The sequence below is a fragment of the Phoca vitulina genome, unplaced genomic scaffold, assembly GCF_004348235.1.
Source record: "Phoca vitulina isolate PV1807 unplaced genomic scaffold, GSC_HSeal_1.0 scaffold5, whole genome shotgun sequence".
Classification (NCBI taxonomy): Eukaryota; Metazoa; Chordata; class Mammalia; order Carnivora; family Phocidae; genus Phoca; species Phoca vitulina.
The window spans coordinates 68822316-68838966 of NW_022589708.1; the positions used below are offsets into that span (position 1 = coordinate 68822316).

At 41.4% G+C, this 16651-nt stretch overlaps 1 protein-coding gene across 11 annotated transcripts in view; it reads right to left on the reverse strand.

Moving 5' to 3' along the window:
- The window catches only part of FRY (FRY microtubule binding protein), a 426749-nt gene that overhangs the window by 41988 nt on the left and 368110 nt on the right, over window positions 1-16651 (reverse strand). For all 11 annotated transcript variants that reach the window (XM_032403234.1, XM_032403231.1, XM_032403233.1 and 8 more), the window contains 8 exons: window positions 15463-16070; window positions 14475-14572; window positions 13911-14081; window positions 9989-10129; window positions 7762-7941; window positions 5686-5847; window positions 3107-3181; window positions 710-880 (listed from right to left, as the gene is read on the reverse strand). In XM_032403234.1, the coding sequence (XP_032259125.1) occupies window positions 710-880; window positions 3107-3181; window positions 5686-5847; window positions 7762-7941; window positions 9989-10129; window positions 13911-14081; window positions 14475-14572; window positions 15463-16070 (1606 nt within the window). The remainder of the gene's footprint in view (window positions 1-709; window positions 881-3106; window positions 3182-5685; window positions 5848-7761; window positions 7942-9988; window positions 10130-13910; window positions 14082-14474; window positions 14573-15462; window positions 16071-16651) is intronic.

A 16651-nucleotide genomic window follows, 5' to 3' on the forward strand; every position in this document is an offset into this window, starting at 1 on the left:
CCAGCTGGAAATGAGAGGGTCAGAATGATGCCCCTCCTTCCAATCCCAGTTTTCAAAACCATGATTCATAACAGAAAGCATCCTATTACCATAATTATCATTCAAATCCACGAATCTGCATTTGCCGGTTGAGACATGAATTCAGCTGCTCCAGGTGCTGGGAACACTAGCTACCAACCTAGAGCAGAGCCCAGAGCTCTTACGCGCCTTCTATCTTGTTTCAAGTTGTAATGATTTCATCAAACGGCACAAGGATGCTGGAGCCCTCAGGCTCCTGTCTCCTGTTGGAGCAGGCAAGCTTTGAAGTCATCGAGTAAATTTCACTTTTAAAATAATTAGATGCTTAGCATGTTTTACCCAGGCACCAGTGAACAGGCTCAGAACTTGAATGTTTTTGTGATTTTTTTTTTTTTTTAAAGTTCACCTTTGTACTGCACACACACAGTCTTTGTGTGGTCATTAAACGTCAGATCTTTGCCATTTAGAAATAACTTGGCAGCTTATGCTGTGGACTCAGACAGGAAGGGTGTGGTAACTTTTGCCAAAGTTAAGCTGCTGTACTTTGAATAAGTTGATTCAAAATAAAGTTTACAGCTTTCCAATTAAAGACACTGTTATAAAACCTCATTATTTAGCGGGTAAAAAGAAACTGTTTTCATTAGTCAAGGAAAGGCTGAGTGGGTTATTTTTTACAGAGAATATACTGTACCTCTCCATCCTCCAGCTCCACATCTAGGAAATCGAAGTCCCTAAAGACTCTAAACTGCTGCTCGCTGTTTGTGTCATCCATGTTCTCCTGCTCTCGGGCGCCGTCCTCAGAAGACACCAAGCTCGTCTGGTGCTCAAGCAGATCCAAATCCCCACACGATGAAAAAATCACCTAAGAATCACAAGAGTCCTCTCCTGAGAGACCGTTCTCCCGTCGGTTGTTTGTGCTACGAAAACTGTAATTGGCTCTTCATGGCCCTCTATTTCCAGTACACACCTAATTCCTTAAGTGGGTATTTTTAGAATGTTCTTTTATTATTTATGTTGGACAGGTGCCTTCAGATTAAACTCATTGCAAAGACACAAGTTCACGCAGGAGGAAAATGCTCAAGTCACATTGCTGCTTCTTAACGGATGAAGACTGGATCCCACCTGTGTGTGTGTGTGTGTGTGTGTGTGTGTGTGTGTGTGAGTGACAACTGAGCATGTGTTCACAAACTAGGGCAGCCAAGAAATTTTCCACTGTTTCTAAACTGAGGTTAGAAATTGTACACATGCACATACACTTTACAAACATATGAGCACATAATATTTTAAGGACTACTGATACCTGTAGAATAACCTGTGAGAGCAAAGGATTTAACCCTTTCAGAGATAAACCAGGAACTGATAAAGAAACAGAAGCCAAAAAGTACAGTCCTTGCTCATTTGAATTACAGACGAGTATCTGAGTAGCCATGCTCATAATTTATACCTAAATTCCTTTCCTGTTGATATAAACAGAACAAAACATTTTTTCCCCTATTAAGATCTTTTGTATGTTAATATCTTAAAACTGTCTTTTGTATTTAGGTTCTTTCCACCCGGACATTTACTAGAACTTTACAGAAATAAGAAACTGCAAATGAGGGATGCCTGGGTGGCTCAGTCGGTTAAGCGTCTGCCTTTGGCTCAGGTCATGATCCCAGGGTCCTGGGATCGATTCCCACATTGGGTGCCTTGCTCAGCAGGGAACCTGCTTCTCCCTCTGCCTGCCACTTCCCCTGCTTGTGCGTGCTCTCCCTCTGACAAATAAATAAAATCTGTAAAAAAAAAAAAAAAAAGAAACTGCAAATGAACCTAAATGTTTTGCTATCCAGCCTTTCCTGAACATAGATTGATATTAAATAAAGTGATCAATAAGATTTTTAAAAAGATTTTATTTATTTACTTATTTCTAGGATGTGAGCAGGGGGAGGGGCAGAGACAGAATCCTCAAGCAGACTCTGCAGTGAGCGTGGAGCCTGAAGCGGGGCTTGATCTCACGACCCTGAGATCATGACTTGAGCTGAAATCAAGAGTTGGGACTCTTAACTGACTGAGCCACCCAGGCACCCTGCAGAGGCAAAGTGCTCTTTCCCTCTCCCTCCGCCTGCCCCTGCCACTTTCCCCTCGTCCCCTCTGCCCTCGGTAACGTCACCAGAGCAGCAACAAACCCACTGATCAATAACACTAAAAAGGTGACTTCAGTGGAAGCCGAGCTTAGCTGCTGGCTGGCTGGCTGGCTGGGGCGCATTTCCCAGATAAGAAAACACCAAACTGCGCTTGCATGAGAATATATGAGCCTCCAACATTTCATCTGCTCATTAACTACACTAGTAGATACATTTTGAGATTTAAAAGACAGCTCCCAGGAGCAACTGTTTGCTAATTCTTACTTTATTTGGGAAATTATTTAGTTTGCTATTTATTTTTTTGTTGATAACAAAGATGCTGAGATATGGATGAAATAAAAATGCCCAGTGAAACCAGACCCTGAGATTTTCATTGCTTTGGCTACAGTAGACTCATAGACAACTTGAATTTTCAAAATTATATAAAAGCTTCAGAAGCTAAATCCTAATGCTGCGATTATTTATTTATTCCAAAACCCAATGGCATGTTGTTGTTGTTCTGTTTTAACTGTAACATCAGTGGATGTTATAAGAGAAAAAAATCCCACAATGATATATCATTATTTCCATCCCTATTGTGCATAAAATAATGACATCACAGGAAGAGGCATGCATACACAGAGTGAAATTACACCCCAAAGGAATGTTTATTAAATATCGTGGTGCAGGAGAGAGTCATAAATAAGGACGTCTGAGCATATTTATAAAAAAAAAAAAATCCAAGAAATTTTAAACAATGAAAACAACTGAGTATTTATTTGCAGACAAACTGGAGGAAACAGCCATTCATTGTTTCTGAACTAAGTGAGATTAAAAATCATAGTGTGGAGAGAAATAATCTACAGGCTTGATCTAGATGGTGGATATCATACCTGTAATTCATAGCAGACTTCTCTAAAGCTAGAAAAGATCAAAGGTAAAAAAGATATGGTGTCAACATACACGTGATACATGACAGAACTTACTGATGGATTTTTGCTTAATCCTACTTCTTGGCCACACAGAGAAAGGACGTGCACCAACTTCTCTTTTGTCCTCTTCTGGAAAAGAGACACACAAATACATGTTAATCACGGGGTCCTGTGATCAAATCTGTTCCAATACTGTAAGCCACTAGCCACATTTGACTATGGCCCCTGAAATGTGGCCAGTAAGAATTGAGACATATAATATACAAAAGGAATGCAAAGTATATCTCAATAATTGCAAAATAGTGGCTGCATATTGAAATAATAATACTTGAGATGTTTTAGGTTAAATAAAATATGTTATTAAAAATGATTTTACCTGTTTCTTTTTACTTTTTTTTAAAAAAGGCAACTATTAGTTTAAAATGAGACACACATTATGTTTCTACTGGACAGTGCTGATCTGAGTTTTCCCAATGGACGGCGGGTGAAAATCAGCCCCTGGGTTCTTCAGCAGACACTCCTGACTCCCCTTGATAATCTTTTCTTGTCTGTTACAACTTTCAGCATTAGCAAGGCTTTCCTTACACCTAAATTAAATCTATTATGTTCCAGCACAAATCTATTTTCCTCAAATGGGAGAATAACTTTACTTTCCACAGAATTAAAAAATTCAATTATCTGCCAGCCATATTAAATCTTCCTGAAGTTAAACAGATTCAATTCCTTTTGCTTTTCTTCACAAGCCTTATTTTTAGGCACTTACCCATGGAGATCCTTCTATAAACTGTCACATTTTCCAATGACATAGATAAACTAGATCTCAGGATGATTGGTGAGTTGAGAATGACAAGGAAGAGTAGCCGGGGCCTAAAAAATGTTAATGTACTTCAGAAATGCTCTTAAAGCAATCTTCCTAACTCTGTAAAATGATTTTTCCCTTTTAATCTGATTTAAGTTAATGTGGAGACTGCTCGGAGGCCAATATCACTCATATCTTTTCTTTCTTAATGGAATTTGGCTTCACTGCATTCTTCTTTCCAAAATTATACAAGGGACACTCAATACTGTGTCTTTTCAAGGTCAAAGACAGGAAGACCTTGATGTGGGTGGATGCAAGAGATGTGCTAAAATGTTTTCCTAAGTTTTAGTGGGCATTTTACAATTGTGGGAAGGAATCAATGTAGAGGAACCTGGAACTGGGATGGATAGTTTTCTTCTCTTTTCCAGAACCCCAAGAAAGTATAGTAGGTTCTCTTGCTCAACAGCTCAATGAAACGTCACTGAGAAGCAGCTGTGTGCCTGCCAGCAAGTGTGATGCTTTGCGCTCCACTCCCCTAATCCTGGTGAGCCCTGCGGTCCCCTGCTCAGCACCCACCGTTTGGCCTTCTTCCAACAATACAGTCCCTCTTTTTCTCTTGGGGACAGCTCCTCTCCCACTAAGTGGGGCTTTGCCTCCCTCACACATGTTGTAAGAGTCCTTTCTCTAGAATCGCTACGGATGTTGGGGAGGGAATGCCTCTGTCCTGGAATCATCAGAGCCAAAGACCATGCAAGTCTGGAGCTGCTGGAAGCTGTTGGTGCTTCATAAGACAAGAGTCTGCTTGAGAATGAAGTCGCCAGAGAGGGAAGGAGGGCCAACACTGGGAAGGGAAGGGGACGACAGTGAGAAGGGGAGAGAGAGAGGTTAAGGATCCAGTTCCTTGGTTTTGTGTACTAGAATCCAGCTGTGCGTGAAACCAAGCTACGGGAGTTAATAAATTCCTTTTCCACTTGAGGTAATTTTCCACTGGGCTTCTGTCAAGTTAGTTACCGAAGAGCCCTGAATAATGCAGAGGTTTCACCCGACAGCAAGTCTGATGACACTCACACTGTAATGCAGTCGCCCAGTGAGCGAATGGACCTACAGAGAGATCCAGCAGCCTGCTCTGCTCCAACTATGGCTCAGACTGTCCATGGAGACCACAACTGGAGTGTGTGCTTGGGGGACAGTGGTCAGAAGGGCCACCAGAAAACAAAGTATTTGCACATCTTAGACAAAGTACAGGCCTCCCGAATGTCCATTCATGGAGCAGCGGGTAGATCTGACTACTTCCTACCTTCTCTTTCCTTCCTGGTCCCTTAGCATCGTTGACTAATCTCTTCCCGCCTCCCTCCCCTCTCCATCTGTGTAAGAATTTAGATAATTTTACCGGTCTACAAAGCACTGTGGCTTGAGGAAGCAACCCGAAAAGCAGATTCTGCATTCTTGTGCAGCCTTATCATGTAGAACTGGTTGGGAGAACTAAGGATGCATTATTTGGAGAAAAGAGAGCTCATGTGGGTGAGACGCAGAGGGGATAGGGTTTCTTTATCTATTTGAAGGACTGCCATGTGAAAGAGAGGTCACATTTCATTTGCTAAGTCTTAATAGAACTAGGACCAATGGGTAGAAGCAGCAAACATCAGACTTCAACTCAATGTAATGAGCTGTTCCAAGATAAAATAGGTTCCCTTGGAATGCCAATCACTGAAGTGTTGAAGCCTAGATGGGCAATGTCAGGATGGCGAGGGAGAAGCCCCTTATCATATGGGCAGTTGGGCTCGAAAGTTCCCTCTGAACTCCCTTCGAATCCTGGGAGGCTAGGAGTCTATACCTGAGAGTACTGGGGCCTTTTCCAGCTTACAGGAACAAGGACATTGGAGTTGGAGCCTGATGACGTAGATGATGTGCTCCTGGTGACGGCCACAGCCCTGGGCTTCCCATCCCGTCCAGAAGAGCTCTGCAGCTCATCGTATCGCCTCCCGATGATTGGCGTCTTGACAAAAACAAGGAAAACAAAAGTTCACGTTCTTCCATCTGCTTAATAGTTCTGTGGAATACGGGATCACTCTACCCAGCAGCAACCAAGCACTGCTCATTTGATTAAACCTTAGAGAAGTTCAGAGTTACAAGTAGGCTCATTTTCCTGATGTTCAAACACATATTCTAAATCGTTTTATGTCTTCAACATTTTCCCACCCTCTTTAGCAAACCCAACTCCCTGTTCTTAAACATACTCAGGAAACCACTGATAAAGATGAGAAGCAAAACATTCAGGAAAGCAAACAGTTTTCAGATGTTTAAGCTGAAAAGAATTTCTTATTGTTGTAACAAGAGACCAAAGTTCCTTCCCTTCTTCTCAACCTTTAAGTATTCTCAATTAATTTAAAAATTTCTTTAAATTGATTCCACCTTTCAATTATTTAAGTGAATGAATTTGGGGCCAGGTACTTGGGCAACACTTTAGAAGTTTCACTTCTTGAGAGTTCATTTCTCATGCTGGTGTCCTGTGGCTGGGTAGACAGCACCATCCACACTTTAGCCCCGACGAGGCTGCAGAAACCCATTTGTGGGCCTGCCCTCAGAGGTGGCAGACACTGGCTGGAAATTCTCCATCTGGTTCTCCAGCTCTTTATTCTGGAGCAGCTGGGTCCCTGCGGGTGTGCGGCCGACTGGCTGCTTGTTTTCTGTACTGCTTTTGAACAGAATAAACTTCACTCAAGGAATAAAAGTAGCTCTCCCCCTCAGCCATGTAAAAAAATGTTAAAAATTAAAAAAACAATTGATCGGATACCTTGATATCATACACATACTAAATACAGTTGCAGGTATCACACGGGGAGCAAGAGTACCTCAACCTGGGTACTGAAAGCACAGAAGGTCAATGAGACCATCGTGTAGGCTTCAACCTACTTCACAGAGCCAGGAAGTTTCACAGAACCAGATCCAGTTCGTTCCTTCGGTGCATTTACTCATTCAGCAGTGTTGAAGAGTATCTGTTAAGTACCTATCTTGCACCAGACCCTGGTAACAAAGTAGACAGAGCGTAGTTTCTGCTTTGGCGGGCTTGTGGGGCCTGGGGTAGGCAAGACAGGAAAACAAAGTATTTGCACATCTTAGACTAAGTACAGGCCTCCCGAATGTCCATTCACGGAGCTGCAGGTAGACCTGACTACTTCCTACCCTCTCTTTTCTTCCTGACTCCTTAGCTTGGTTTACTGGTCCCTTCCCTCCTCCCTCTCCTCTCCCTTAAGGCAAGACTTTAGACGATTTTGCTGGGTCTAGAAAGCAGTGTGGCTTGTAAAGGCAGATTCTGTATTCCTGTAAATCTCAGTCATTTGCTGGTCTGGCTGGGAGTTCAGACAGCAAAGTTGTGGATGTAAAGATAGGACAGGACACCTGTCCCACAAAGAAGGTCATGGTTTAAAATGCTTAAGATCAGGGCGCCTGGGTGGCTCAGTTGGTTAAGCGACTGCCTTCGGCTCAGGTCATGATCCTGGAGTCCCGGGATCGAGTCCCGCATCGGGCTCCCTGCTCAGCAGGGAGTCTGCTTCTCCCTCTCCCGCTCCCCCCTCTTGTGCTCTCTCTCTCTCTCAAATAAATAAATAAAATCTTAAAAAAAAAAAAAATAAATAAAAAAAATAAAATGCTTAAGATCATTCCATTTTAAAGTTATCTTTTTAAAAAAAATCATTTTTTAAAAAAATAACTGAGGCTAGCTTCTAGTTTTAGAAGCTGCCAATTGAGAGCCCCAAAGAATATGACACTTGATGTGTTCTTAAAAAACAGAACCAAATTTAGGCCTTAGGAAACTTAATTTGAAATAAATGTAAAATAAGTCTCTCTTTCCTCTCTTTTTGACCTTTGCTACGTTTCTCCCTGCTGAAGTGGACAGAAACAGATAGCATACCTCTGAAATATCAAAGTGAAAGTCTAGGGTTTTTCCAGGTAATTCCTTAGAAGCACTGGTCCACACTCGATGTATTTCTATCTTTGAGAGGTCACTGTGCTGGTAGGAAGGCAAAACTAGGCTGGCAGATCGAGAAACTACCAGCTTCAGGATATTCAAAGCTTCTCTCCAGTGAACACTCTGAAGGGAATAAAACATTCAATGGTTAAAAACAATTTCATTTAAAAAAAAAACCAAACAAACGAATCTACTGCTAGCTACCGAAACTTCTTATGACCAGTCAGAATTCACTGATTGAAAACAGTGCAGCAAATTCCATCCTATGTAAAAGGCAAATGACATAAAAAAACAATTTATATATAAGAGGAGATACATTTAGGAAACAAGCAAATACAAAAATTGCAAATTTTGTCCATATTCAAATAAACAGAAGTTTAACATTACAAGGTACCATTTTTGCCAACGTGGTACCTCTATTCACACGAATAAAAAAGTCCCCCAGTGCACTTAGGCTATCGACCACTCACTCTTTCTCAAAACTCTCCCCACCTCCAGCTTCCAGTCTTCCTTGGTTGTTTTCCTACTCCCCTAGCTCCTGCCACCACCTTTGCTTCCTGGGCGCCTCTTGTCTTCCCACTTCAAATCTTCCTCATGACCTAAGCCAGGACTCTGGGAGCTGTTCTTAACTCCTGTCTTTCCCTGCCTCCGGATAAATTGCTCCCCTCTCCATTCCTGCTGGCAGTGGATCAGCTGAATCCTCCCCAGCCTCTGCGTGGACTATTTCAATGGCCTCTTAACTGGCCTCCCTGCTTGCGGCCCCTACTGAAGTCCAGCATACCCTCCCCAACTATGGTGATCTTTCTAGAACTCTTCAGACCGAGCCCCTTCCCTGCCTAAACTTCTTCAAGGGCTCCCTCTGGTGGGCGGGGTGGAGTCCACACTCTGAACACAGCCCACAGGAGTACTCTCCCCCAGGCCGGCCCTGGAGCTCCTCACACCAGGCAAGCTCTCTTTGCCATTGTGTCTTCACTGATGTTATTCCCGTGTCCCGGAATGCCCTTCCTCTCCTTATCGGCTTATCCCAGGCCTACTCTTCCTGTAAGACTCATTTGTTCTGCCATCTTTGTCTCCCTGACAAATCCCAGGCAGACTGATGGACTTCTCCCACAAAAATATTGAGCATAGATAAACTAACTTGGTAAAAGTTATTATTATTATTTACCCAGCCTTGGGAATAAGAGCACATGAAAGAAAACACATTTCCTTCACTGTTAAGTTCTGCACAGGGGAGGTCATGATTTGGATGTGAAATTAGCCACCATTCAAGAGAAGATATTGAGTAACAGAGATGGCCCACAGGCCTGAGTTAGAATAGGCAGCCTAGGCAAACAATTTTTTTTTTCCTTTTTACCAGGGGCACATGATTTGTAGAAAAACGTGAACCGAACCCCTGGCCCCCACAACTTCTGTGAAGTGAGAAAGGGCTACTGAATGCCTACTAAGTGCATGACGCTTTTTGGAGAAATGCCACTTGAGAAATGGAAAATAAAAAAGGCTTGGAAACCATTTTTAGCATTAAATAATGTCTGCAAGCAATGTGATGTTGAAGTGACGATGGGGGAAAAATGTCTAAAATTTACACTGTATGGCTTTATGGATGAGTTTAGCCAGACAGACCCTCGCATCTGCCCTTGAACTCTGCAACTCACCAAGTACACGCCTGTGTTTATTTGTTGTAGTATTTTCAAGCACACTGAGGCAAGTTGCTCAACCTCACCTCCCTCAACTCTAAAGTGACAATTTTAACCCCTGAATTAACCCTTTGCATGTGGAAACACCTGGCCTACAACCTGGCACACCTGAGTTCCTTCTCTCTTCTCCTTCTGTGAAATAGGATACTACAAATACAACCCTGCTGGGCCCTCCCAGTCAGGCGTGTGCCTTTAATACTCAGCCCGTAAGCCCCAAGAGGCAGAACCATGTCCTCTGAGGGCTCGGGAGCTCACCAGGGCTGGCCCTGTCTTTCCCCTACTATACCACTCGGGATGTGGTCAACCACAACTGACTGTTCTCAGTGGGCTAGAGATACCAATGCACGAGTGTGCACCCAGTGCAGGCTGGCATGACTACAGCTTTGCAGCCAAGTACAAGCCACAAATCCTCAGTCTTTCTGGAATGACTCTCTGGAAACAACCTCGTTCGTAAGTGACGTTATCCAAATACTCACTTGCACATATTTTTCAATGGTCTTCAGAACTTCCACATTAAACTGTTTTACAGGGACGACGGACAGGTCCATGTAGCTGAGCAGACTGTAGATCACCTGGAGGAGGGGCTGCTGCATACTGGGGAGACCCTTCTCCAGCAGCTGTGGGAGGCAAGGCACAGTGTGACACAGTGTGACACCAGCCTGTTCATACAGGAGCACCAATGCCTCCCCACACCTTTATGAGCGCACATTTCCTTAGGAAGGAAAGAATCCTAACCACTAAAGAAATGAAGATATCATTAAAGCCAGTGTAAGTAGTTCTGAATATATAGATATCATATCCACAGTGGAATACAAGAAACCTCAAAAGGAAAGCATCAAATACCACTAATTATTGGAGATTACAAAGTAACACAAAAGACACAAGTTATTAGTTATCAAACTGGCAAAGTTTCCCAAGTGATAATAGTATGGTTGACGATAAAAGATGGGTATTCTTACACATCAGTGGAAATGTAACTTGGATAATTTGGCAATTGGCCTCAAGAGTACTAAATACAGTTTATAGCTTTTGAAATAGTAATTATCCTTCTAGGATCTTTTCCAAACCTATAGACACTAAGATTTATATATGAGATTTCAGCAAGGCGTTATTTATAATGGTAATAAACCCACAAAAAACTAAACAAGAGGGCGCCTGGGTGGCTCAGTTGGTTAAGCGACTGCCTTCGGCTCAGGTCATGATCCTGGAGTCCCTGGATCGAGTCCCGCATCGGGCTCCCTGCTCGGCGAGGAGCCTGCTTCTCCCTCTGACCCTCCCCCCTCTCATGTACTCTCTCTCTCTCTCATTCTCGCTCTCTCAAATAAATAAATAAATCTTTAAAAAAAAAAAAAAAAAACTAAACAAGAAAGCTCTGCAAGCAATATAAATGTTGAACACTAGGGAAATGGATACAAAATTATGGTAAATTGTATGATGAAATATATAATCAAGAGAATGACATTTTTAAAGATTTTTATTTGAGAGAGAGAGAGAGAATGAGCAGGGGGAAGGGTAGAGGGAGAGGGAGAAGCAGACTCCCTGCTGAGCAGGGAGCCCGATGCAGGACTCGATTCCAGGACCCTGGGATCATGACCTAAGCCAAAGGCAGACGCTTACCCCACTGAGCCACCCAGACGCCCGAGAATGACATTTTTAAAGATAGTAAAGGCTATTGGATAATATTAAGTCAAAGAGGAAGGATATGCAATTTCTGTATAGTAGATGATGCCAAAATCGATGTGAATGGGTGGGTGTTACAGAGAAATAACAATGGAAAGAAATCTAACAAAATGTTAACAGTGTTTCTCTCTAGATAACATAATGATTTTGGATGATTTTTTTTTTTTATCTCCCCCTCCTGTTCTTTTCCCCACTTTTCTGTACCTACTAAACTTTCTTTTATGGACATATACTATGATATCAACACTATTTTAAAAAAAGAAAGCAAAATAATGAGAAGATTTATGTGACAGACATCATGATAAAAAGTTACTGTTCAAAACAAAGAACCGTAGAAATGATTCAAATAAATGCTGACATTCCACATCAAAAGTGGTCAGAAGAAATAACTGAGCAGTTAACACATGAGGAAATGAACAATTTGGAAAATCTAGTGCATGGAAAAGTGAACATTATTCCTAGAAAGGAAATACACAAAGAGAATAATTTTAAAGTACCAATAAAAATATAAAACTGAAAAAAGGAATAAAAGGGATAATAAAATATAGTGAGGATATCGGAAAACACGTTTATACGCTGTTGGCAGTATTGTAAATAGGGGCAATCTCTGTGAAGACCAATTTCCCAAATGTGTAGAACTACATAATGTATTCATGTATCCATGCCCTTTACCTGAATAGTTACTTTGGGAAATGCCACCAGAAGAAATCACCTGGATGTTATCCGATAAGAAGTCTACATAAAAGGACCATTTGTAATAGAAAAAGATTATGAATATAAGCAACAGGGGAGATGTTTAAGCACATTGGGTTACATTAACCTGCTGGAATCCCACAGTTGTTGAATGTGACACTGTGTGAGCACAAAGTTAATGCTACATGAACAGAGCAGGCTCACAGGAAATACTGACCGTCGCTACCTAAAATTACATGTATGTGCCTGGCCAACACCTGAAAGAGCACATGAGTACTTGAATTAGGAATTAATATATACTGTAGGAAGTGAGTTTATAATAAAATTTTCAGTGACAGTTTGTGACAAAGGCTCAATAGAACAAATTAGGTAATCAGTTCTCATTTATTTTTATTGTGGTAAGATGTACATAACATAAATTGACCACTCTGACCACTGTTAAGTGTACAATTCAGTGGCATGAAGTGTATTCATACTGTTGTGTAACCATGGCCACTATTTATTTCCAGAATTTGTTCATCATCCCAAATGAAAACTCTGTTAAATGTAAAATGCTAAGGCTCCATTACCCCGTCCCCAACCCCTGGTGACCACTATTCTACTTTCTATCACTACAGATTTGCCTATTCTGTGCACCTCACAGAAGTGGGTTCCTGTTATATTTGTCCTTTTGCGTCTGGCTTCGTCCACTTAGCATGATGTTTTCAAGGTTCATCCATGTCGTGCTATGTGTCGATGCTTTGTTCCTCTTTAAGTCTGAATAATATGTATGTGTGCATATGCCACATCCCATTTGTACTTTTGAAACCTTATGTCTAGTGATCCAAGCAAGTCTTACCTCCTTGCTAACTTACACTTCACTTTGTTTTAAAAAAGGCATCGTCTGCCTTCATAAGCAGGGCATTTACGTTGGTTATCCCAGTATTTCTTGTGAGCTGAGGCATGTGTGTGCTTTCTTAGTAATTCTTGCAGGGACAGATGTGACCAAGGTGATTATCCAAAGCAGCAGGGTGGCATATAAGAGAGGCTCCTTAAAGTGCCAGGGATGGGATGGAGTGTGGAAAGAACCTTTGGCTGTTGACAGTCTGAATGCAGCTCACATATTGCTGACCCAGACTGCAAATCAAAATCCTGCAGATCAACTATCAGTGTTGATGGATAGGGCAAGGACCCTCTTCCAGGTACAAGAGTTCAGTCTTGTGGAGCCTTCAGAGGATGACTGACTCTCTAGCCTATCTGCACCCTGTACTGGTGACATAACAAAGAGAAGTTAGAATGTACCATCCTCGTCACTTCTGAAAAGGCCCTAGCAAGAGGTATGCATGCACCTCCCTCAAGCAAAAGCAACGGTGAATATGCTAAACCAAGGTGACTGTTATGGCCATTTCACTCAGATTTCACGACCTTGTGTGTTAAGCTAGTGAGTGACCAGAGGTGCTACCAGAATACATTTCATCACTTGTCCGATATGCTATGTATTTCCAGGACGAAGGACATGGGGCTTGGAACCAATGTGCTAGAAACACAGTTGTATGAGGATGAAAATCCCATTCAAGTTTAAAAAACAAACTTAAAAGATGAAGATAAAAAGCTTATTTCAAAATAGATGCTTTGCTAATTGGTTTAGAGCAAACAACCATTAAACATACCAAGTCACACAGTAACTCCTTAAATAAGATTTGAACACCTGGAGTAGTTAGGATACAATTTCCCCATTTCTGGAAGGTACTGACAGGTATTAGTGCAGTAAAAAGAAGGAATTTAAGTTTTTGAGGCAGGAATACCCCAGTTCAAAGGCTGGCTCTGCCACCTGAAACATATGGCAGGTTATTTAACCTGGTTGGGCCTCAGATTCTTTGAGGATAGCGTCCTCATCACTGCATTGTTGTGAGGATTTAAAATGCTTCATACAGCATCTATGGTAATATATAATAGGCACTCAATAAATGAAGAGATTATTATCCATTCCGTGTAAATTTTTTACCCATGAAAACTATAGTGGGTATCCTTAATTGAAGAGCTTACCTCTGCCAGGTAGGTCACCATATTCAAGGTAATGTCAGCGTATGCTTCGTGAAGGTATCGGCAGACCACGTTGACCCACGTGGCACAGTCCCTCGTGTAGCTGTGTGTTTTATAGAGAGTCATGACATGTGCAAGATTGGAAAGTTTGGGATTCTTTTCTTCCAAACACACCTTTTAAGAGAAGAAAATCAATTAGGGATAAAATAGCCTGATGAGCAGGAAGATGTGTCAGAAATTTTGCTGGAAGATTGCAATGTTTGCAATTTTGCTTTGGAATCTGGAAAACACATTGATACTTTTTTTTTTTTTGTGCAAGATGCAGAAGTGCTTATCTTAGTCATTAGCTAATATAATTTTCACAGATTCTTTCCACCTGTCTTCTCAATAATGAAACCACAAGAAAATGTGCATTGGCTACTCAGAGATGTAAATTACTAGCCATATCACAGTTATGATTTTCAGGTTTTGTGAAACTCATTTCCCTTTCAGGGCAATTTCTGCTTAGCATTGGACCTTCCGGAAGGCCTGTATGGATCCACCTGAGTGTGGCGGCAGAAATCGTACCTGAGCAATCCTTTCGGCTATATCCTTGCAGAACTGATTGGGATTTTCAAAATGTTGGATCAGCTGGGGCAGGAGACACAACACGTTCAGTGGAAACCCTGGATCAGAGAAGATGCAGTGGAGATAGCTGAATATGGTGCATTTTAACTGTTAACCGTGGGAAGGAATATTGCAGATTTCTTCCCAAGGTGATCCAAAAGCAGTCTTTTGAACCAGCTTTACTGTGATCTAACACAAAATCCAGGAAAAAAAGGGTACAACCACAATGACACCAGTTACAGAGGAGGAACTTGAAGTAGATGGGTAATTCTGAGATATGGTGACTATCTTGCTATGGGCTGTGAATCAGGATGACTGGCAGAGATTTTAAAAAGCAGCTTATAATGAACTGAAGCACTAGTTTGAAACTTTTATCAAAAACTGTATTTTAAGAAAAGCTTGTATGAGAGGGCATAGGCCAACCAATTTAAGTCTTACTCATGTAATGTAATCAAAAAGACTCTTTAAAATGGTAAGTAATGGCTTAGTACCACTGTGTTAAGCTCTACCTTCATGAAAAGAAGTCTGGGCCACATGCCATGGTATTAAAAATACGGCTGGTGATTTGGCTTGATTCAAAACGATAGGGAACCAAGCGAATTTTCAAGAGGGGGGAAAAAAAGCTAAGAAAACAAAAAAGATTTAGGAGTTAAGAAAAAATAGAAAAAAGGTTTATCTGTACAAGAACAATGGAATAAACTGACAGTACCTGTGATTTGATCTGGAAAGCACAAAGAAATCATTAATATATAACTTCTGCCCCTGTCACGCTATTGCCTTAAACATGTCTCCCACAATTTAAATAGTTTTAAGTAAGAAATGACAAACTACTCCCAAAGAACAATTTCTAAACAGAATTGTTGAAAGTACTAAGCCCATTACCATATTACACTCAACGCTAACACAACCACCACCAGAACTGCAAGAGAATGAGTGATGTTGGCCTTACCAATGGCTTGGGATGAATCCACCATGGATACTTTGGATACTGGTGTGAGCAAACTGAAAAGCTGCAGGGTCAGGTCAGTGGTGGTGAGGGAGGTGAATCCTTTCAGCAGCAGCTGCTGCAACCCTGAGAAGTCTGACCACTTGAGCTGTGCCTGGAGTTTTTCAAGTTTTTCTCGGTTCTCAGCTTTATCAAGTGGCATGTGAGCCAGTAGCCTGTTCAACAGCCTCAAGGCCATTAGGTATTCAAACTCAAAATCAGATTCCATCAAGGCCACTGTGACCCAAAAGATGGTGGCCAACAAGTTGGTTGGATGGTTTATGTGTGATGGGTCTGAGAGGCTGTCCTTCAAGGAAGATGAGCTTCTTGTTTTTGAGGACAGGCCTTGTTGGGTACAAGCCTGAATTCTGTCCAGTGTGGCACTCCGGGGTGGGTCTGAGGATCGGTCGACAACACCAAATTTCTTGGGCACAGAAAAGCTTCTTTGATGCCGGCTCCGTTCTGCGGTTGCTGTATTGCCACTGGCCGCCCCAGGGTTCACATTTAGTTGTCCTGTGCTCTTTCTGCTTGCTGTTAGTTTAGTGCTAGAGCTTAAATCTGGTGATGAAGAGCTGGGTATAAAAGTAAAAAAGTTCAAAAGAAAGCCAACATGCTTCAGTGAAGAGCCAGTCCTTTTAAGATCCACTGACAAATAATAAGGTAGGGAAATCGTTCTTTGGAAATACTATTATTTTTTTCTCATACACTTAAGCTTACAGGAATAAATTTTCTATTCCTAAACTTAAAGCTATGAAAAACAAAACAATGAGAAACCTCACGAACAAAACAGCAACAAAACCTAATACTGACTTACTGAAAGGCTAAAGAAGAGCAGTTGGTGGTAAAGTTTACTGATCTTTCATTTATATTTTTGTTTGACTTTGGGCAGGAGTAATTTAGAAATAGAGTATACCTGATAGGCACACAGTTTAATATTCTATTAACTGACTGATAAGAACAGAAATGGAAAGGATATTATCTAGAAAGAAAAAAGTTAGTAACTGCATCAAAGGAAATTTTTTATGCTTATAAAATATCTATGAGAAATGATCTCTAAGCCTATTTCAGGCTGAAAAGATAAAACTCTTTATCAGTATTCTTGCTAAATTCTTACTGACTGAGATAAATCTGCAGGTTTATATAGAAAATGTGT